This window comes from Lissotriton helveticus, chromosome 9 (genome assembly GCF_964261635.1).
Source record: "Lissotriton helveticus chromosome 9, aLisHel1.1, whole genome shotgun sequence".
In the NCBI taxonomy this organism is placed as follows: domain Eukaryota; kingdom Metazoa; phylum Chordata; class Amphibia; order Caudata; family Salamandridae; genus Lissotriton; species Lissotriton helveticus.
The window spans coordinates 396842782-396866648 of record NC_136070.1 but is presented as its reverse complement, the minus strand read 5'-3'; the positions used below and the strand labels follow the sequence as shown (position 1 = coordinate 396866648).

The following is a 23867-nucleotide window of genomic DNA, read 5'->3' as shown; positions in this document are numbered from 1 at the left end:
AAATCGCGAATTGCGAAATCGCATATTTGCGAGGAATTGCATTTAAGGAATCTCTATTAGAGATTCCTTAAATGCAATTCATTAACCAATTATAATTTGAGAATTCGCAATTTTGGGCCGCTATTTACCACGAATTGTAACTTCGTGGTAAATAGCGAAAACTTAGAAAAATGCACTTCAGTGCATTTTTCTAAGTTGCATGTTACACACACACATGTCCTTTGGACATGTGTGTGCGCAACACATGTGTACATTTGCATTTCAGGGGTGCTACAGGGTGTCCTTTGGACACCCCTGGCACCCTTGAAATCGCATCCTTATTTGCGATTAGCAAATTGCTAATCGCAAATAAGGAATAACTCCCCATTCATTCCTATGGGCCTTTAGGCCCATAGGAATGAATGGGGAGTTATTCCTTATTTGCAAATAGCAATTTGCTAATCGCAAATAAGGAAGATGTAGGAATCGCAATATTTTTTGCAATTCCTACATGAATCCCGTTTTGCAAGTCCTTAATAGCGATTCCTTATGAATCGCTATTACAGACTCGCAAAACGGGACTTTGATGAATCTAGCTGATAGTGAATTAAATTATGATTGCAAATTTATTAAAAAAAACATGAAGAAAATGTAGTAAACTGTGCATAATTTTCTCTTGTAAAAGAATAACAATTACATGAAAAAAAATAACTAGGCCCCTACTGAAACTGCAGGCCCCCCACAACAGTAAATTAAAAAAATTGAATAAACATACAAATAAATCCTGATTCATGCCCCCAATCAAACAAACACCCTTATACACCACTTTTTCAACGTACTTATGAAATCTAAAGTACAACGTCCTTAAATTCAATGTTATATATGCAGCAGACAAAGAGAGTGATCCTTCCAACTCCAAATCCCAATGAAAAGTGACAAGGAGATGGACAAAGCACTAGGAGGAGCCTGCTGGACAGGAACAGGAAGTTGAAGTCGCTGGGGCACTTTCTTCCTGTTGGAAAAAAAAAAAGTTTCTCGCACAAAAAAAATAACTCAAACAACCAGTTGGAGAAGAACATCCACTTGAAAAGCTTCCCAGCTGCAGCTCGAGCACAAAGCAGCTTGAGTACTCCATTTGTAATCGGCACAACATTGGCGAAGTCGTGACCAGAATCCGTGTGAGTGATCATGAAGTCTTGTGGGAGCTCGCTTGCACTGCGAGTCAGCGCGAAGTCTTGCGTGTGCTCGCAAGAGGCCTTAGAGTATTGTGGCGCTCACAAGCAGGTGCCAATACAAATCTCAAGCGTGCAAAAAGGAAAAAAACCTCTGCTTCGCAGCTGAAATGCGTAATTCCGGAACTCCGCGCTCCTGAGTGGAGTGCCTGAAGTCCACAAACTCTGCAATCTGAGCAGAGTTGTATGCCGGGCCTAATGGGGAGACAGTTCTGATGGTGTCCTAGTATAAGCCTTCAGGGTTGCAAACCCGAGCTCTAGAACAGATGGATGAGAGGATCATTCAAGTATTACTGATTATTGGGGGGAGACTTTAATCTGACTATGCATGCAGACCAGAATAGACTAACTGCTGCTTGTACTACGGAGAGTGACAATCATAGATTACGGGACTTTACCCAAGCACTGGGGTTGCAAGCAGTGTTCCCTGTAGTGTGCACGTGAGCACACACCCTATCTTTCCCCAGCGCTCAGATATTAGTGCTGTGTGCGCACATCATTGCCAGGTCACTCATTACATGCAACATACGGCCACTCTCTTTGCGGCAGAGTAGGATGAGCAGCGTCAGTTCAATAGGAAGCCAGTGGAGAAAAGTAGACCACAGTGGGAGGAGACACCACGAAATTGCAAAGATTCGTTTTCTTCTTTCATGGCACTGTGGATGCCTGCAGGGTCATTGACATCAGAGCTGGTGGCGCCTATATATGCTCCTTATTCTGCTTTTATCGAGGTTTGGGGAGTGGCATTCTGCAGGAGAGTGTGTTTTACTATTAATCACGGCCTATCAGAAAATGCTCGCTGTCTCGGCTATTTCACAGAACTCCGGATCATTTTACTTAGGAACAGAGAGGTTTGTACATACAGCCCCATATTGCGTCCGAGCCTTGGAATTCAAATGGCGTATGTTTTTCTCAAGTTGTTTCAGATTACTTTTCCGTCTTTGTTTACTTCAACTATTAGCCATGGGGTTTGATGTAGCTCTAGAACTTGTTTAAATGCGCTTTCTCCATATATTTCTTCTCACATTGTTCTAGGGCTGCCTTAGTGATTCTTGACTAATTGTTAAAGTAAATACAGACGGAAAGCTCATGCTACAAATGATTAGAGATAGTGAGAGGGCTGAGTGCACTTCAATGAAGAGAGCAGCCAGTCAGTCCGTGCTGGGAGAGGAATCTGATTGCGGGAGCAGCAAGCGGCAGTCCAAAGGGTGAGTGTTGGATGCTGCAGCAACAGGTATTCTCCTTCATTGGGCAGAGAGAACCACCAGGCTGATTCTAGGGCAACGCTTTTGAAGTTTTGCGTAATTTTTATTCAATTACACTTCTATGTTGTGCCATATTTACGGTGCAGGGCTATGTTGACACATGCCTTTCTTATCACACAACTTTATTTCTTAGATACAGATAATCCAGGCTTATCCCGATTCCCTTTTAACAAATAACTATTCAATCGCAAAATAAACCCGTGCATTTTAGTACTCTGAGAAATGCAATACTTTATTATTCAATTATGTCAAGCTGCCTTTACGTTTATGTTGCACGGCTACGCTTTGCATATTTTTCTTTCTTAACTTTTTTTTTTTACCAAGTGACCGATTCTCTAGATTTACTCCTCAGAACTGTGCCTTGTAATTAGCACTTTACTTCCTTGGTCCCTCTTTTCTAACTTTCTCCCCCTGCACGCCACGCTTTGAAGTGAGATTAGGTTCGCACACAGCACTATATAAATATAATCCAGACCAGCTACCATTATTTAAAGTCCTTTGGCTCATTTATTCCTCTGTTACAGAGGCAGGGCACATTTTTAAGACGTAGCACCTCTCGTGATGTCCACCACCCTTACTGCCTTGAGAGAGGCTCTGTGGGTGATTTACTACACTAAAATGTGTAATGGTTCAATCTACAGATTCCTGTTTTCTCTAACTAGGATGTAGGTGCTACATAATAGCTCATGTCTTAGGGGCGTGCCACTACATCAGAAAACTGGCTCAATCGTTTATTACATGGAGCAATATTAGTAAAAATGCAAATGTTTTGCTTTAGTTGTAAAACGGAGGTTTGGAGTGCCAAATAACCACTGATTTTGATAGCTTCACACTGCATTCGCATAAATAGCATTTTTCTTGCTGCACATACCCTTGGCTGCAGCACACAGAGACCTTACATTGCCCACACCGTGGAAAACAATTAGATGGAACATTAGTTGCAAGACCTATGAATTGCTAGGTATCTTAACAGGAGGTCATTTTCCTATGGTTATGCCACCTTGTAGGCAGGCTTGCGATTAGATTACTTCCTGGTCTCCCAGATTCAGGTACACAGAGATACACCACTTTCCTACCAAGAGGGGTTTCCAATCATGCACCACTTAACATACGGCTGATGGCACAGACCAAGGTCTGCTGACCTGCATGGTGCCTAGATTCCTGGTATCTCAAGCATTGGGACACAAGAGGGGGCTTAGTGGTGGCTACCAAGAATTACTTTACTGACAACAGGGGCTCTGTGGCATGTATAAACAGGTGATATGGGGGTACATGATCTCTAAGAAGTCACTTAAAATTCAGTTGGTCAAAGAGGAGAAACACATATTAGCAAAAAGGTGGATGACATTAGATAATTATAAGACTATTGACTCTCAAGATTATTTTGCCATGGGCTACACAGCTTTTATCAAGCTGCAGTTTTAAAAATATCGTCAGGGACTACTACCGATTAAAGAGCATATGGCACCTTGGCTACGTGGTAATCTACCTGCCAATTGTTGACTTGGTGGAATTATTAAGGAAGATTTGCTGCATTTGGTTTGTTCCTGTAACATTGTACAAGCAGAAATAAAACAATTATTAATTAAGGCTTTTAACCAAAGAGGAATTCGAACAAGAAGACAGGCTATTCTAGCCTGTTTCGATGCAGGGGACCCCCAGTTAAATCGCTGTTTTGTCAAATTTTTGTTAAAGGTGGAGCAAAAATTACAGAAAATGTAATCTGTTCAGTGCAGCCGATGTAATTTACTACTCAGTGATTGATTTAATTTGATGTTGTGATTTGTAGAGCGCTCGTATACCCGAGGGAGTCTTGGCGCTGTCAAGATAGAAACTGCTCGCCGGTGGATCTGGCGCAACCCTCAGGCTAAGATGAGAAAAGCCAGGTCTTTAAGTTCTTTCGAAAGGACCACAAGGAGGGGCTGTTTTTCAATTCGACGGGTAGCTTGTTCCATGTTTTAGCTGTGTTGCCTATGAAGCTTCTCCCCCCCCCCACCTTAGTTGTCTGAATCTGGGGGTCATGAGGAGCTTAGCACTGCTAGATCTTAGAATCCTAGATGGTTCATAGGGTTTTAGGTTTCTTTTTAGGAAATGTGATCCTGAACTGTGCAGCGTTTTGTACGCTAGACATGCTGATTTAAACTGAATTCTTTTTTCAATAGTGAGCCAGTGCAGGCCTCTCATTTTTTGGGTTATAGGTTCGAACTTGGGAATATTCAGAACCAGCCTGGCTGCCGCGTTCTGGAGCCGCTGAAGTTTTTGTAACAGCTGTTTTTGTAGCCCTACATATAGAGCGTTGCCATAGTCTATTTTAGATAGAACTAACAAGGAAACCAGGGTTTTGGCAGTGTCAGGTGGAATGTATGGCATTAGTTTCCTGATGAGTTTCAGCGTATACCAAACAGATGAGGAGAGATTGTTTATTTGTGCTTCAAAAGTTAGTTTGGAATCAAATGTGACACCTAGGTTCCTTACGTTGTCCACCAGTGCCGGACATCTGCCAAGGCTGACCGGCCAGAAAAGGTTCGACCAGATGTCCGAATTGGCCCCCAGTAGCATAACCTCCGACTTGTCACCATTTAATTTTAGGCAGTTGTCCTGCATCCAGTGACTGACCTGGTCCATGCAGAGTCTGAATCTCTCCGCGGTCTCCGTGGTATTGTTAGAGATTGCCACCACTATTTGGGTGTCATCCGCGTAAGATAGAGGTATGAACCCGTAGTTCCTGACGATGTTGACTAAAGGGGCGACATATAAATTATAAAGGGACGGGCTCAGCGACGAGCCCTGGGAGACCCCCCCAAGGCAGATCAAAGGACCTTGATACGAATTCCCCGAGCTGGACTGAGAAGGTTCTGGTTCCTAGGAAGGAGGCCAGCAAGTTGATAGCCGATGTGTGAAGGCCTATATCTTTCAGCCTGCTTATGAGGATATCATGGTTAACAGTGTCGAAGGCCGCCGACAATCTAGCAAAAGGAGGGTGGCCTTTCCTCCTGCGTCCAGAATATTCCTGATTTCCTCCGCTGCCATCACCAAGGCAGTCTCAGTCCCATGTTCCTCCCGGGACCCATATTGGGAGTCGTCTAGGACATGCATGTTCCTTACGAAACCTGCCAGTTGAGAATTCAGCAGTGTTTCAAGGATTTTTGCCTGGAAAGGAATTCTTGAAATTGGCCGGAAGTTGGCTGGAACGGAAGGGTCAAGACTAGGTTTTTTAAGTAATGGAAGTACCGAGGCTGCCTTCCATGCTTTAGGGAAATAACTGGACTGAATTATGTTACTAAAGAGTGGCTGGAGTTGGGAGCTGAGCAATTCCGGGAACAAGTGATGGACCTTGGGTGGGCAGGGGTCCAATGGGCCTGCGGATTTGGTGGACAAGACTAACCGTCTGATCTCTTCGGCCGAGGGAACTGAAAACTTAAATTTGGGAATAGGGGTGAGGAGGTCACAGGGACTAACCTGAGTGGGGTGATCAGGTTGACTAATACCCCCAGCCTGTGGGACAATGTGCCTTTGAGAAAATGAATCATATATAAGTCGCACCTTGTCCGTGAAGAACTGTCCTAATTTGTTGCACAGGTCTGTGCTACCATCGACCTGTTTGTTCACGGGCCCAGTAAGTTTCTTTACCGTGGCGAACAGTTCATTACTTGAGTCTTTGTTCTTTTTTTACAAAAAAAGACGATTTGTCTTCCATGATCAACTTTTTGTAGGTGGCTAAGGTAGTGCAATAGTCCACTTTCTCCTTTGTCCCATAGTTGGCCCTCCATCTCCTTTCTGCCCTCCTGTATGTTTGTTTTTGCAATCTTAATTTTTCTGAGAACCAGGGTTCAGAGCGTTTGCTCCTTTTCTGTTTTTTGGTTTTGATGGGTGCGATAGCCAGCACTGCAGATTTGATCCAGTTCTCTATCTGATATGTGGCTGTTTCGCAGTCTTTGTCTAATTCTAAGATCGTTGAGCCAAGTCGTGCTTGTAGTTCCGCGATATCTATCTTTCCCCAGTCCTGATACTGGCGCTGCCCCTCCCTAGGGGCCCTAACCATTTTTGTTTGGTCCAGGTTAAAGGAAAAATAAATAACTTTATGATCAGACCAGGGGACTGACAGCACTTCCCCTATTCTGATGTTGGGGTTTGAGGTGAATATTCCATCCAGGGTGTGCCCGGCGGAATGAGTTCCCTGGTTTACTAATTGGGACATACCACAGCTGGTCATGGTTTCTAAGAAGGTACTCGTATTAATATCGTCCACTTTTTCAAGGTGGATATTGAAGTCCCCCAAGATCGTAAAGTCGGTCTTGGATAAGCTGGACTCAAATGCGGGCTCCAATAGTTGTGCCAAGGGGATATGTGCCTTTGGAGGCCTGTATAGTAGGAGGCCGGAGAAAGTATAATTATTAGTAATGCAAAATTTGAAGGGGAGCGTTTCACACTCCGGGGAGTTCAGACTCTCAAGTCCCTGCACATGAAGTGTTTCTTTGCTGATGATGGCTAAGCCTCCTCCCCGCTTCCCGATTCTATCGGCGCGGAGGAGTTAGTAACCCGTTGGCACTGCTAATGCAAGGTCAATGTCCGACGATCTATCTGCCCAGGTTTCAGTTACAAACAACAAATCCAGATTATAGGTCTCAATCAGGTTTGCTACTTCTGTGTTGTGTTTCACGAGGGATCTAGCATTCACTACGGCGGCCTTCATTTGTTTGCTTACTGGAAGACCCTGAAGCTGGCAGCGAGGTGATGCTCTCCTACAGTGTGCGTATGAGAACTCAAGATGACAGCTTGAACAATATTTGACTTCATCTCCTGGATTGAGGGGTTCACAGGAGGGTTTTGGCATAAGGTCGTTCAGTTGTGAGCTGTTATAGACCTTCCTAACTCTGGTAGTTATATTTTGAGCAGGGATTATGGCCCTGGGCCCGTGCCAGGCGCGGACGGGCGCAGACGGGCTTGCCTTTGGCGCGCCTTTGGCGCGCCCGCTGCGCGCACGAATCAGCATCCGTTAAATTGTCTCAGTGGCCATATCATCTTTTACAAACAAGGTATTGTTTTCCAAGGCATTACCAAGGTCAGACCTGTTGACTTTCTAACTAAATCCCCTTGAAGAAAACTAATGAACTGTAACATGTCTGAGAGTAATCTAAAATCAGTTTCTCCTTTTAAGTGACATTATCCCACCTGAACAACAACTGTCTTGTATAATAGTACATCCAGCCTTAAAGGTGTGACTTCCACTCACTTTTTTGGATTTGATAAATTTTAAATGGAATTGTAAACAAATTGAATTGTAAAGATTTTAATTTTAGAATTTTTCATTTTATCTTACTATGTAAATGTGTATTTATATCGCATAACTCTTATTGCAATGGTTTTAAGTAACCTCGCAATTATTTATATAAACTTAAACATAAACTGAACTCTAGGATCTCAGAGATAAGAACGTAAGCGGAGGACAAGGTGCAGAAACTGTTGCTTGAAAAGGAGGACTAGACTCTGGTGCAGGCTCATCGCCTCACACTCTCACAGGAAAAATACAGGCAGATAGAGGAAGAGGAGGCGTGGAAAGAGCTTAGGGCCATGAACCATAGATTGTATGATGTTGGTAATAAGGTAAAGAAGCTTTAGCTTAGAAGGTGCATTGTAAGGAGGGTCAAAAGTGGGTGAGGGAGGTGGTCACGATGATTGGGTACGCCATAGACATGGTCCCGGACATTGCACAGAGGTTTGCAGAATATTTGGAGGCCCTATACTCTCCCAGGAGGCAATGCACACTTGAGGAACTGCTGAGATTTGTAGGTGATATCCCGACTCCGGTTCTGACTCTGGAGGATAGGGTTACTCTAGATAAGGATCTCTAGGTGACAGGGATAGATGATGCCATACGCCACCTTGGGGCAGGGGGAATATGGGCCCAAATGGCCTGTTGAAAGAATTTTTCAAACGTTTGGGGAGACTTTGCCCTTTCATATGTATCAGGTCACCTTGGCAGCAGGGACCCCACCACCAGACATTTGGATGACCCACATTGCCCAAATACACAAGACGGGGACGAAGCAGAAGACTGTGCCTCCTATTGGCCTATCTTCCTATTAAATGTAGAGGCAAAATTACTGGCAAGAGTCTATATGAGGTGAGGAACAAATTGATTTATAGGGAGCAGTCTGGGTTTAAACCAATTTGTACCATGATGAGACACAAACCTGTATGTCGTTCTTGAAAGAGTGAGCACTATTGGGGAGCCATTGGTGGTCCTATCCCTGGATGGCAAAAAGGCTTTTATTCGCTGAAATGGCCGTACCTCACAACGGTGCTGGAAAAGATGGGGTTTGGGATGGCATTTCTGGAATGGGTTCACCTTCTTTACATGACACCATTGGCAAGGGCTTGTGATAATGGGACATTGTCAAGGGAATTCCAGCTGGGGAGGGGTAACAAGCAGGGATGCCCACAACCACTCCTGTTGTTTGCCTTGGCCAAACATTTTGCCTTCTTCCTCTACTTTTTCTGACCTCATTTTTTGTTTGCTGACCTTTGAACTCTGAGCACTTTACGACTATTAACCAGTGCTAAAGTGCAGGTTCTCTCTCCCTAAGACATGGTAACATTGGCTCATACCCAATTGGCATAGTTAATTTACTTAAAAATCCCTAGTAAAGTGCACGAAATATGCCTAGGGCCTGTAAATTAATTGCTACTATTGGGCCTGCAGCACTTGTAGTGCCACTCACTTAAGTAGCCCTCTAACCATATCTCAGGCCTGCCATTTCAGAGTCTGTGTGTGCAGTTTACAATGCCAATTCGACATGGCAAGAACACTTCTTGCCAAGCCCAAACCTACCTTTTTAAACATATATGTCACGCCTAATGGAGGCTCAAGACAATCCAGAGGTCAGGGTGCAATGTATTTAAAAGGTAGGACATGTTCTTTTAGGTTTTACATATCCTAGTAGTGGAAATCTCTCCCAATTCGTTTTTCACTACTGCAAGGTCTATCTCTCCCATAGGATAACCATTGGGACTACCTTATTACATTTAATAAGTGTAATTCCGAATTGCGAAGAGATAGACTTTTCAAGTTTGGTGTATCTGGAATCACAATTTAAAATTCAATGTTATGGTGAAGTCGAATTCTAAATTGCAATTCTGAAAATACCACTTTTAGAAAGTTGACATTCTCTTACTTTAGCCATGTGGGGCCTGCTACCTGTCTCTGATCACCTGTCTGGGGTAGGTGACAGCTGGGCCTTGTGTATTCCCCCTATATAGCCACACACAATCAAAGCTTAGGTGTGACTTTACGGGCCATCATGGCAGATGAGAGGGAGGAGCTGGATTACGGCTCACTTGTACCTGAACAGACTGTGTCCTGTCCCCACACAAAGGGCTGCAAACCCCCTGTAGTGAGTCTAGAACCAGGGCAGGAAAGGCAGGGCCTCTGTGCACTTCAAAGGCTTGTCTTTAAAGTCTTCCCCATTTCAAAGGCACCACTGGATATAAGTAATGGACCTCAGACACACACTTCTGGACCTGTGAAGACTCTGCCAGGAAGAAGGACTGCCCTGCTACTGAAGGACTGTCACTTGACTGCTGCTTTGCTGGACTCATGCCTTGCTGTGCTGCCCTGCTGGCTGCTAGTAACTACCCGGGTAATAAGGACTGGACCTGCATCCCTTGAACTCCGATTGACTCCAAGGGATAGCTACTGGCTTTCTGTTGTGAATTCTCAGGGACATAAAAGACTTCCAACCTACCTGCTTCTGCACCTGGACTCTGCCATCTGTGAGTCTGCCTGCCAAGTGGTGACACCCCAGTCCTAGACCCTTGGAAGTGGGCCTAGGTGCTTGCTCCAGTGGAACTTATGCATCTTCTGTCAAATCAGCACATTCCAGCTGTTGCGTGGCTCAGAACCGGTGCAGCACCCCATTTGTCTGACCAGAACCGGTGCATCGCCTTTACTGTCTGGATCGCCTCTGATGCATCACCTTCAGAACCACCATTGCAAAAGGACTCCACATCTCCGTCAACGTTAAAGATGACAATGAATCTCCACATCGCAGCTCTGCGTTATTGGGAGCTGACGTCTCACCGCTGCTGAACGGATAAGGACCGGCATAACACTCCTGTAGCGTGGATCGACACCAATGCATCGCTTCTGCTGCACCAAAAATCTTCAACATTGACGCAGCCCGGATCAAGGTACTTTTGATCAGTGGGCCTCACTTTTGACTTTGTCCTGGCCCGGCATGACCAGATATCCCAAGTAAGCGATTACTGCTTCTAAGCACAATTTTATAGTGTATTCTTTACAAATTCAGATTTCAAGTTCTACTTATTGGCTTTTGTCGTTTTGGTCTTGTATTATTTATTAAATCAATCTCTATTTTCCTGGTGTGGAATATTTTTGTGTGGTATTTCCACTGTTTTACTGTTTGAAGTGAAGCCTGACTGCTCTTTCCCAAGCTACCAGAGGGTGAGCACAGGTTAATTTAGGATTTGTCTGGTTCTTACCTTGACTAGGATTGTAGTTGCTGCCTGACTTGGGCTCATACCCTAGTCAACCAACAACCCAATTTCTAACAGGGATGAAGAAAAATTGGCATAAGCCAGTGTCGTATTTGCCTATGGATTGTCGTCTGGAGAGGATGGGATTGTCCCCTGTAGTGGTTTCAATATTTGGGAATCTTTATTACTAAAGTCATGGGTGACCTCCCTGCTCAGAATCTGGAGGGTTTACTTGGTCACTACAGAGAGGATGTGGCCAGATGGAGGAAGTTGCCGCTGTCCCTGAACGGTAAACCAGCGCCCTGCAAAATTATCTATTTATCTAACTTCCTCTATGTCTTTGAGAATGCACAGTACAATATCCCTGAGCTTTTTTTATGGTGGTGCAATCGACTATTAGGACATTGGTGTGGGGTGGGTGTTGCCCTAGGATAGCGCTGGACACCCTCATGCAAGCCCTTATGATGGGAGCAGTGCTTTGCCCAATCTGAAGTTCTACTACTGGGTGGCACATCTGCAGGTGGTTAATGAATGGGCATTTGTGGACCAGCATGATCTTCCCTTTATGGCGGACAGAAGGGGTTTGTCTTGGCAGGGCTATCTGAGAACGCTTTATGGCCGCACAGCGATTAAGGATGGTCCAGGCTCCAAGGTCGTGGTGATCCAAGCTTGGAGGAAGGTGACCAGATCGCAGGGGGAAAATCATCCTGGAAACGCTGCTGGGAGATGCAGGCGCAGTGTCGGAACTACAATGGCTGAAGGGCTTCTGGCAGTGGGATTTGATTGGAATCTCAAAGGTGGGCAACTTATGGTGTGAGACGCAGATTTCTCCTTTGAGTTTTCCAAGAGCAATCTGAGTTGGCAGATTCTCAGAGATTTCGGTACTTGGATATTAGACATGCCATTACCAAGTATATTGGGCATCAAGAGCAAATAGAGGAAGAAATCCCTTTGGAGTATAGCCTTCTGCCGTCCCATTTCAGTGCCGTGCAGTGTTGATCATCTATGCCAACCTTAACTAGGAACTGAATGCGACCTGTGGGCAAGTTGATGGATGGTTAGGAGTGGGACTTGGTCATACTGGAGGATGCAGACTGGGCAGAAGAATGCATGTACCCTAGGGAGGTGGTGATGTGGGCTGACTTTCACCTCATACAGCTTAAGATGTTGTGCAGAGCATACAACACACGGATGAGACTTCATGCCAAGGGCAGGCTTTCTAATGATAACTGTCTGAGGGGCTTATGATAGAAGTCTGGTGGTGTATTAGCAGACCTTTCAGGGGCATATGGAAGAGGTATTAGGGGCTCTGGTTGATTTATTGGCACAAACTGTGTGTGTGGGCATCTGGGTGAACAGACGTTGCAACAGTACTCCCTTCTGTTCTGTAATACTGCATTGACAGTGGCTAGGAGAGACACTGCTCAGGCTTAGGGCACAGAGAGGCCTCCAAGCTCGACCGAGTGGGTGCAGAACATAGACTGGTGTATGTTAGCGGAGTTGACAGCGTATCGGTCATGGGCCTGCCCAAGAAGTTTGATAAAATATGGGGCCCGTGGTTGGAGTTGAGAGAGCATGGTGACTGATCGGTGGGGTGTCTGGGCACTATTGGGTGGCACTTTGAGATGGAGGATGGAGAACACACATGCTGGGGTTGGGCCTTCCTCATTATTGCTGCCTTCTGTGAATGGGACAGTTTTGCAATCAAGATGCCTTCCTGGGGATGCCAAAGCTACACTGATGTTGATTTCTATGTCATTTCTTGTATGATGTTATTTGTGAATAAAAATCTTTTTTTTTAACTGTCTCGCCCTTTATAACTGTAAATACTTCAGCTCATAACTGTATTAATCGTGACCGTCCTGGATAATGTTATTTAAATTAGAAGTTTGTCAAAAACTCTGCTGCAACAGCTTTTTGAAATTCCTATGTATTTGTAATGTTCTGATGACAATGGGGTCTGTGCAAAAAAATGTATGGTTGAGGTTATAAAGATTGATATATGCCTATATGTTCATATGGTCTGTAGTTCGCTTATGTCTGTAAACTGAAACGCTGTTTACTTTTGATGTTTTGGGATGTAGAAAATGAAAAAAGTATAATAAACAAAGCACATTTTCAATTCAAAAAGCTCTCAGTATTTTCATATCAAATTAGATCTTGATACAAGAATGCTCACAGGTACATATATGTAAATACCTGACTATGTATCATTCAAGTTGATCATCTAATAATAACAATATCTCCTTTGTGTAGTTTAAGGGTATTTGGCATCTTTTGTATCAAGTGTGTATTACAGTCAACAATCTGCATGTCCTTGCTAGACTGGTTTGTGATTACACACCTTGTGGTATTTATTTTGTAAACAATTCCATCTGTATTTATCCATATATTTTTTTGTTGTTACTTTTATCTGTATTTATCCTTACTTATTTTGGGTTTTGTGAAAAAAAGAAGCTGAAATTAGTATATTTTCACAATTATTTAACTGCTATATATGCACACATGCTTTAATGCCTGCCAGGTTTCAATGCTATGAACACCCACAGAAGATACATCAATGCACTTATATGAAAATATGAACATTTCGGTATCACTCTTGTGCATATCTAATGCTGTTTAAGCCTCTTTACAAAAATGATTTTCTTTTTTACCTCTCTTGCCTTAAAATCCACACAGCTATTGGCCTGGTATTTAGAATCACTTAAAGGCAGCCCAATTTCCGTTTTTAACCGAATAAATAAAAACAAAAAAATAAATGCCTTTCTGCCTGTATTTATCTGTAAAAAAGCAGGGAGCCTTAGTTATAGATCTTGCTGAAATAGCAATTTCACAGTAGGGGGGATCTTCTGGAAGCTTCATGCGAGGGGCAAAATGGATATTTAATTATCTTTGAGATTTTTCAAATGTACTGCCTAGCCCCTTTTGGTAGTTAAAAGCACCTTTGTTTGGTTTTGGCTTCTGCTACACCTGGGCTCCAGGTGCATGGCCCACTTGTATTCATGTGACCATAAGGATGAATAAAGCCACGGGTGTAACCCCCTAATTAGTTTCCAGTAATTTTCTTTACACTCTTCTTTTCCTTATTATAATAGAGTACTTCCAACACATCGTTCCTCTGGCACTGGGGCACATTACCAGTACATAGGCTGTACTTTAGACAGTGGTGCGAGTGGTGTAGTAAGTGTCCTTCAACCACCATAGTTCAAGGATAGGAGGGACGATCGGTGTGAGGGGGCAAAATGTTGTAGTATATAAATAAAAAAGTGAATACTGTGTGCAATAAGTACCAACACATAATCAAAGCATTCTGCAAGCAGCACAGATGGTAAAATGTTTCATTGTTCATAACATGGCAAACTTTCCATAATGTAGTTTTATGGTACTTCAAGTGTAAATCATTTAGTAATATTTTAGGATACTATTAGGTCAATGTAAAAAATTATTTTATTAAGCCATAAATTGCTCACCAATAATTAACGCAATACCCTAAATCAATTCCAATAAACAAATTGCACTGCAATTGTTGAAAAACATGTAACATCCATACATATCAGTGGGTGACCTTGTTACAGTAAGCCTTAAATGAAGCAAAGCAACACATTCTCAAGTTTTGCATTGTGTAATTCAAATACTGCTGCATTAACTGCTTAGGAACGCTTCATTAACACCTACATATAATCGAGAAATGTGGATTTGTGTGAGACAGAAATTGAGAGATATATGTAGTGAACAAAGATAGAGAGCACCCTGGTTTTATCAATTTGTACAACAAGGTGGTTCTCACGTTTCTAAATGGTCCAACCAAAGCACATTGACTCTATCTTGGAATGTGAGGGTTCTAATCTACTGAGCCACCAACTCACCACCATCCTCAATGCCTCACTAACCATGGACACCTTTCCTGATGCCTGGAAATACGCCAAGATCAGCCTCCTCCTCAAGAAACCCTCGACAGTCCCCAACGAACTCCAGAACTACCGTCCCATCTCACAACTCCCGTTCTTTGCCAAAGTACTAGATAAGGCCATCAACCTAAAACTCACGAACACCTAGAAAAAAGCAACTTGCTAGACCCCTTCCAATCAGGATTCATATCCAATCCCAGCAAAGAGAATGCTCTGATCGCCGCAACAGATGACATCCGTACCCTACTTGACAGAGGAGAATCAGTCGGCCTGATCCTGTTTGACCTCTTAGCCACCTTCGACATGGTCTTCCAACACACACTCATCGGTCGCCTACACGAGATTGGAATAACAGATGATGCACATGCCCTCATCACCAGCAGACTGGACTACGGCAACACACTCTATACAAGCAACACCACCAAGCTCATGCAAAGACTCCAGATGATCCAGAACGCAGCCACCACACTGATCCTCAAGCTGCCCCAGAGAAACCAGTACCTGAAAGACCTCCACTGGCTCCCAGTACAGAGGAGATGCCATTTCAAGCTCCTGACCCATGCCTTCAAAGCCATCCATGACCAAGGGCCCACCTACTTGAACCACCAACTACACTTTCACCGTCTCCCCAGGACCCTCCAGTATGGCATACTCCACTGCCACACTGGAGGACGCTCCTTCTCCCATCTCGCTGCCAAAGCCTGGAACACCCTCCACCTCCGCACCTCAACCTCGCTGACTGACTTCAGGAAGGGGCTCAAGACCTGGCTCTTCAAATGAGCTCTGTAGCAAGCTCCTGGAGACCCTCGCGGGTGTGAAGCTGCATTCTATAAATACTACTTAATTGATTGAGAAAATGTTTCCTTGAAATGCAAAACATGAAGCTCTTATCCTATCAGAGATGTATATTTGTCGACTTCTATAAACCTGAGGAGCAGAGGTGTAATAATAATAAACTTCTTTAAGCCATAGTTTGCATTTCTCATACAATTCAACGGTATGCTGCTTGAAATACGAATCCCACATTTAACAGATGTCACAGGCAGCAGTCATAAGAAGCATCATGTTAAAAGCGTTAGTTGGTTGCGTTGGATTTGATGTCTCTGTGTCCAGTTTTGTTTTTATCTGTACATATTTTTTCTTTTTAAACAAGGGTGATCTGGTGATCAATTTAATGGAGACTAAACAGTTGTCTTGGGTTTTCCCATAATTCAATAAATAACACTTTTTAATTTGAAAAATGGTTTTGATAGCAGCGATAACCAAATAACATGAGGACCTTAAAAACTGGTACAAATGTGTCAATTCCATTTAATTGACCATTTAAATATATTTAATTTAAATTTACGATATGAATATGTATGTTACATGGATATTCTGAAAATGTGGCAAGGATGGCAATGAAGATATATTGGTAGCTGTTCTCTGTCAGTAAGATAATACGACTGTTAAATGTGATTTTTAAATGACTAAGATTTTAATAAGTATCTTGCACAAGTTCCCTCCTCTTTGTGGTCTTCACATGCAAATGATGTTGGATGCATCTCCGCCATGGATTCTGTCAAGAGCAAGGTAGACCCCATATAGAAATTACCCAGCATCCCATAGTATCCTCTACTACCCAAAGCAGATGCTGAAATTAGAACTGCCCTAGCTGATCTTGTTAAACTGGGTGTCTAGGTGCCCATGGTGAGCTGAGGTAAAAAAAGGCAGGCAAGAACATTGTCGACCACTTCCTTCAAGATCTCTGTGTGGGGATTCCCAGCTTCCCCATAGTGCCCAATCCTGCCACCATCCTTTCTCATTGATGGCTGAGTGTGGTAGATGTGTGTTCAAACTTCTTCCCCATCCCCATTCACAATGAGAGTCAGTTCACATTCTCATTTGACAGATCCCAGTTAATATGGCTAAGACTTCCTGAGGGCTTTACAGAGTTCCCGTCCATTTTTTCCCAACTTTAAAATGCAATATGGGCAACTTCTTATTCCCTACAAGAGCAATAAGTAGATCACTTACTACTCGTGTCTGTCACCTTAGAAAAAAGCAAAGCACACTCCATCTATTTGTTCATTGAAATGGCTAAGAAGGGGCATAAGGTGTCAAAGTAAAAATACAATTTTGTGTCCCTTGCACGCTATTTAGGCAATTAAATTTCAGATGGAGAGCACCATCTATCAGCTGACCAGATTGAAACGTCATAGGTTGCCTCGACCTGTGACTGTTTCTCAGCTACATGGTTTCTTGGGAATCGTAGGATAATGTAGACAATGGATCTTGGGGTTCCCTGCCCTGGTTTGACTCCTCCAACATTATGTTAGAAACTTTCTTTGAACTGAAGCAGAAGATGCATTTGTGCAAGTGAAGCAGGCAATAACCTATGCAGCCTCACTGGGGTTTCCAGATTACAGTAAATCTTTTATTTTGTATTGCCATAAATGCATTAGGAATGCTCTTTGAGTATTACTGCAAGACCATTGGTACATGAATAGACCCATCACTTATTTTTCTTCTGCTCATGACCCAATAGCAACAGGGCTTCGACGACCCTCTTTGAGCTAGGTTGCTGCTGCCCACCTTGTTGAGGTGTCTGAAAATACTGTGCTAGATTTCACTCTGATTGCCTTGGTCTCCCACTCAGTAGTGGCCCTTTTGACTATCACGAAAGTTCAACATCTCCCCACCACTAGGTTGACCTATTATGCGATTTTACTGTTTGTATGCCTCTGACATCACTCTCATCCTTTGTCCTACTTTGAATCATGTCTCGTTGATGCCATCCCGCAGAGGGTGAGCCCCATTGACTGTCTTCTGCTCACCCAATAGATAACCAAATCAAAAATGTAATTGTCAGATGCACCAATACCCAATGGTAAACTTGTTTATTTTGTTGATGGTTCTTGTCTCAGAAATATCATCTGAGAACTTGTAGCAGGATACAAGAACTTGTTGCAATTCGACATGCAAAACACGTTCGTTCAGCTCAAGTGGCCAAGCCTGTGTCTCTGACTCATCTCTGTGTCCTAAATGCTAAAAGATTGTTACAATATTCACTGTCTCAGAGGATGCCTTTGGAGTTGAGGTGGTTGAAACAGGGGTTCTTAATTTGAACAGGAACCCTTATCAAATATTGCTATGATCATGCAACACTTGTTGAATGAGCTATTGTTACCCCTGAAGATTGCCACTGTAAATGTTATTACACATCAATCTACAAAAGATGACGTATCCCTAAAGAATGCTTTGGCTAACCAAGCAGTCAGAAAAGCTGCATTACCTCCTAATGGCAAAGTCACTATATATGTGTTATAACAGGGTGTATTTCCTGCACCTACTATGAGCTGCCTTTATTACAGAGGCGGGCATCTAATGCTGAGAACCAGACAGAGATCAAACAGAATTGTAAAAAAGACCCAGAAAGAGTGTAGCACAGTGTAGAGAGTTGCCAACAGGACAGTAGCTGACCTAAATTCTTACCCCCAACTTGGTCAGCTTGAATCATAGTATTGTCCATGTTGGAAGAGACAATATGATTCATTCCACAGTGACACATTGGTATGTGCCCTTCTTTCTTTCTGTCGCCCAGAACTATTTTCACTCCTGTTTGACCTGCCCAGCTCATTACATTGGGAAAGGGATTAATACCACCCCTGTTGCCCACTCACCTTCATAAGGGCCATTTGTCCATTTGGAGGTGGGTTTTAATCAGATGCAAAAGTGTTCCCCCTATTCATATGTTCTTGTGTGTGTTTTCAGGGTGGGTTGAGGTTTAGCCCATGTGCTGTTGTCACTGCTGTAACTAAAAAGTTGTTGATACTTCATCCTCTAGTTCCGGTAGCCCCTCCACCTTTACAATGATCAAGGCCCCTCTTTGTCTCCTCTGTAGTTCATGAAATCTAAAAGGCCCAGTAATCAAACAGCATTTCATTGTGCCTACCACACAGAATCAGCTTGCTGAGTAGAAAGTTGTAACTCAACTCTAAACTACAAAATAGCTACGATTTGTTCAGAAACCCAAGTGAAGTCTCCCGATGCTCTGCCCTTGGTATTCTGATCCATTTAAGCCACTCCTTTAGGGAGAAGTGAACCAAGCCAGTATGAAGTGGGCATGGGATACCCCAAAATGTGACCCTCAAATCCTTTGGTTTCTTCTGTTACTCTAGTCTTGCAACTGAACGATGACATAGTTTTACAATATTGCAGGCAACTGTTTCACTGTTTCTACAATTTCTATTCCAAGATCCAAGCCGTCCTGACCGTTCTACCAAAGGCTGCACTACTTGCAGCCTGCTTACTGGGCAGCAGTGAATGTGTATGGAAGAAAGTCTGTGCTGCAGCCGCGTTTGCAAGGACTGTTTCAGGTGCTGCTTATTACCACCACTGACGTGAAGGGTGGACAACTCTGTGGTCCATTCACATCATTGTAAGCAGGCACCTGCGGCTCTGCACACTGTTCCTGTTGTTCCTGCTGTGCCTCCAGCTATCTCCCACCCCTGCTTTGCGAGCAAGTCTGCGGACAAAGCACAGAATGGGCCCTAGCACCTGCACCCCGCAGGCTCAATTGGTACAGGATGTAGCCCTCCTTCTTACCGCTGACATTGCTTCGTTTCCATGCCTGGCACTACACTAAGAACCAAGAATCATCAGTTAAGCTATCTCAACAGTTGAGATTGCCGCGTTTGTATCTCTTACAAGGCATTTTGTTCTTCTCCTGAGAAACCCAGGCAACTATTAGTGTTGTTATAGAGTTTCAATTTCTGTCACATGTATGCTGCTTCAATCGCCTATGTGAAAAAAAGTATAAACGTTTTGGACATTAGAGAGGGGTTAGGATTAGATGCTTAATAAGTTGGGGAGGCGAAGCTCTGTCTTGCTGGGTAGGGATATAACTTCATTCAGTGGGTCAGAGAGTTTTGCTTTCTTATATACCGTGCGCTATTGAAATGAGGGTTTTGGACAATTCTGCCACCTAGAGAGCTTCCTTTCTTGTGGATGGCAGCACAGTGCACACATTTGTCTGTACAAACAGAATGGAAAGGTTAGTACTTAACTAACACGGAAATGTGTTAGTATCCTGGACAATTTATTTCCTCCAATTCCGAGCCTCCACTTTGGCTAGAGGTCTTAGCTCACATTTTCCGTCTGGCTACACACAACCCCGGCATCCTCTGTGTGAGAGCAGTTGTGTTTACCAATGCCTTTGTGAGCACATTCTAAGAGGTTACGCTCCTTCCCAGTACACTGGACATCATCAAGCAGGATATTAAGTGTGCGTCCTTCCCCAAATTCAGCATGTTTGCTTGCCTTCATGACGTAAGAGAATCCTAGCTGGCGGCACACCACCATTGCTGCTTTCACGCTCCACAGGTCGTCACATACAGTACCCCACTCTCCATTTACGTAAATTTCCACTCTTCCACGGTCCGTTCTACCTTGGTTGTTCACTAGCCGTACTGCACCATTCTGTAATTCTGAAGATTCAGTTCTCTTTGTTGAAGCACCTGTAGTTTTACTTTTCTTCTTCTCTCCTCTTCTTTCTCCACTCTGACCTCCTTTCCTGGACTTTGGAGGCTTTGCCGTAGATTGTTTAGTAGTGGCAGAGGTGGGGTGAAGTCTTGGTTCGTGGCCAGCATTTTCTTTTCTCAGAAGCTTCAGGAATTCGTCTAACCAATCTGGAGTTGTATTCTTTGGTGGCTGTGGTGTTGGACGACTTCTGGCAGGTGGTTTAGTTGTCGTTTTAATCTTGGGTCGTTTGGTTGGCACAGTTTTGGGTATGAATCCTAAACAAACAAAAAAAAGGTAAGAAATTGTTCTGGAAAATGCCACAATTGCCTAGTCACGTGTTAAGTCAGTGATAACTCCCTTAGGGCCACATGTATCAACATTTGTAACAGCGATTACCTAATTCAATGAATCGCAATTAGGTAATCGCTATTACAAAAGTATGAAACTCGAAGAGTTTCATATAGCGATTCATCGGGGGTCGCAAATCGACCTACCTCATTAATATTAATGAGGTAGTTTGCAATTTGCGACTCCCTAGGAATTGCTAAAATCACAGGGATGGTGGCCTGCTGGGGTCAGCAGACCACCATGTCCGTGATTGCTTTTAAATAAATACATCTTTTTCTTAAAATGCGGCCGGGAAAACAGGTTGCATTTAGAAAAATGTATTAATTGTTCACTTTTCATTTCTTAAGAGCAGGCAGTGGTCCGTGAGACCACTGCCTGCTCTTAAAAAAAGTTTTTGCATACATTCAAGATGGGGAAGGGGTCTTTTGGGGACCCCTTCCAATTTTCGAATGGGTTACCACCTACTTGAAGTAGGTGGTAAAATGGGAATGTCTTGCGACAGCAATAACAGTCACAAAACATTCTTGTATACCGTTATGATTTGGTATTTGGAAGTGACCCCCCTAAACACGCCCCTTCCAAATACGGAATTGCAAACCCATTTTCAAATTCGGTAAAATAGGGTTTGATACACGTGAAAAGCATTTTTTGAGTTTGCAAACGGGCTGATTCTAAGAATTGGCCCATTTGCGAATGCTAAAATGTTTGATACATGTGGCGTCGTAATTGATATCTGCGCAGATTTACTCTGAAAATAATTGTGAGACAGACAAAACTATTGGCCTTGCGGAGCTAAGTTTTATTAATATATTTAAGACAATATTTTCTAATATTTAGGAAAACCTCCTGAAAAAAGACCATGTCCTGCTCGAGCAGACTGTGAGATTTCCAATAATGCTGAAGTTGCATACAAAGTGGAATTAGAAATGTATGTTCTTGCTAAATAGGCCACGTGTTCAAAAGGAGACTCGCATTTTAATGTTACCCCTACGAAGGGGCTTTCATTCACTCTATCTTTGATCAATGCATACTATGCAGAGTATGATCTAACCAGGGCCACTGGAATTATGCCCAATGCAGGCACAAATTATACGGCAGGGCTGATGAAATTATGCAACAAAAATGGCAAATTCTGCTGCACTGCCCTTGCAGTATTATTTCGTTATTTTGCAATGTCATCACCTGTTAAAAGGACCCTCAAGCGATTGACGTCAATATAGATCTGAAAAGCCCAGATGACATCATGAAATAAACCAACATTCTAGAATGTCCATTATTGATGTTTAGTTGAGTTGGAGGACGGGGTAAAGAGGGTTGTTTTTTCTTTAACATTGGCTAGCACACTTGATACTGTCAGAACAAAGCTTTACCTCATTAGTACCAAATTATTACCAGACTACAGCAATCAGCAACTTGCATGTCATCAGTTAACCTTTGTAAAGGGTCTGCCATCGTATGGAACCAGATGTTGATGCTTTTTTTTAGTACTTTTTGACATGTTTATGCTAGGTAAATATTTTTGGGCGAAATCTGCAAAATACCAACCAGATTGTAATTAAGTGGCAAATGCAGCAAATCAATAATTACTTGGAGAATGTTGCCGCCTCAGACCTGCATTACTCCAGTGGCCCTACATGGTATAGGAAAATATATAAAGCCCTTGTGCAGTCTATTGGCTCTTAATTAAGGCACTGTCATTAGCCATAAGCAGGAAAGCTCTGTAACATATTAAGGGTCTGATTACGCGTTTGTTGGATGGGTTACTCTGTCACAAACGTGGTGGATATCCCATATGCCTTATTGCAAGTGCCTTCTATCCTATGGCCCTTATAGGAAGGCACACTGGATATCTGTCACGTTTGAGAAGGAGTAACCAGTCGGCCAAATTCTAAATCAGGCACTATGGACCAGATGTACGACCAACAAAATTGAGCCTCAGAATTTGCGACTTTTTCACGGGTCGCAATTTGACATGTACAACAGTGTGTTTAACACTGTTTGCGATCCCAAATGGGGTCGCAAATTGTGAAACTCATTAATATTAATGAGCCTCTCGCAATTTGTGAGCCCATTGGGAATGACAGGCCCTCCCAAGTATGGTGGCCTGCTGGGCTCAACAGACCACCATGTCTGGGACTGCTTTTAAATACAGCAGTTTTTTTTTGTTTTAATGCAGCAAGTTTTCCTTAAAGGAAAACGGGATGCCTTTAAAAAAAAAAAAAAGTTTTCGTTTAATTTTTTAAGGACAGGTAGTGGTCCCTGGGACCACAGCCTGCCTTTAAAAAATATTTTTAGAGACAGTTGCAAAGAGGAAGGGGTCCCCTGAGGACCCCTTCCAAATTGCGACTGCATTAGCACCCACTTGAAGAGGGTGGTAGTTTGCGAGTGTTTTGCGACCGCAAATGCGGTCGGAAAACATTCATACATGGGTTAGAGAGTCGCTATTTGTAAGAGAACACCCCTTCCAAATAGCGAGACTCTAAACACTTTTTTGCGAGTCACAATTCATTTGCGACTCGCAAAATTGTGTTGGTACAAGGCCATACCAATTTTGGGCATGCGCAAACCGGTCACTAACCCGTTTGCGCATGCTAAAATTGGGTAGTACATCTGGTCCTATGTTCCTTCCATCTGTTTCATACTCTTTATACTGATGCTATACATTTTGGCAAACTTTATAAAATTATTGAGTGGGGACGAGTAGACGGGGACTTCTAGGCCAGACATGCCAGGCTCTAACAATATAATTCTCTTCATTATGATGCCCCTCTTATTTGGGTTTGTAAAGTAGGACCCAGTCAGTAAATACGGATAATGAAACCACGCCCATTCTGATTTCCAGTCCCCAGAAGTTATGGCACAGCAAATTACCTCCTGTCTGCCATTCTGAGGTGCACAATGAGGAAATTGCACTTTTCCTTGCTAACATTTTACTAGGTTTACCAGGCAAAATTCAGCAGCCACTGTGTGCATTAATTTTGCTCACAATGTAACTTTCAGTGGGGTGCAAACTTCTGTTAGTGTCCGAATCAGGAAACCTACCTGAGAATAATGGGGTCCTTTTGTGAATAAATGACTCCCCTTTAAAGCCTATTAGGCTAACTTTCACCTCTTATCAAACTCAACCAAAAGGCATG

General features: G+C 43.2%; 1 protein-coding gene across 1 annotated transcript in view; it reads right to left on the bottom strand.

Annotated features, from left to right (window-relative positions):
* Positions 1-19752: 19752 nt before the first annotated feature.
* The window catches only part of HHIPL1 (HHIP like 1), a 169785-nt gene continuing 165670 nt past the window's right edge, over positions 19753-23867 (bottom strand). The window contains exon 9 of the mRNA XM_078660144.1: positions 19753-20657. Within this exon, the coding sequence (XP_078516270.1) occupies positions 20002-20657 (656 nt within the window). The 3' untranslated portion in view covers positions 19753-20001. The remainder of the gene's footprint in view (positions 20658-23867) is intronic.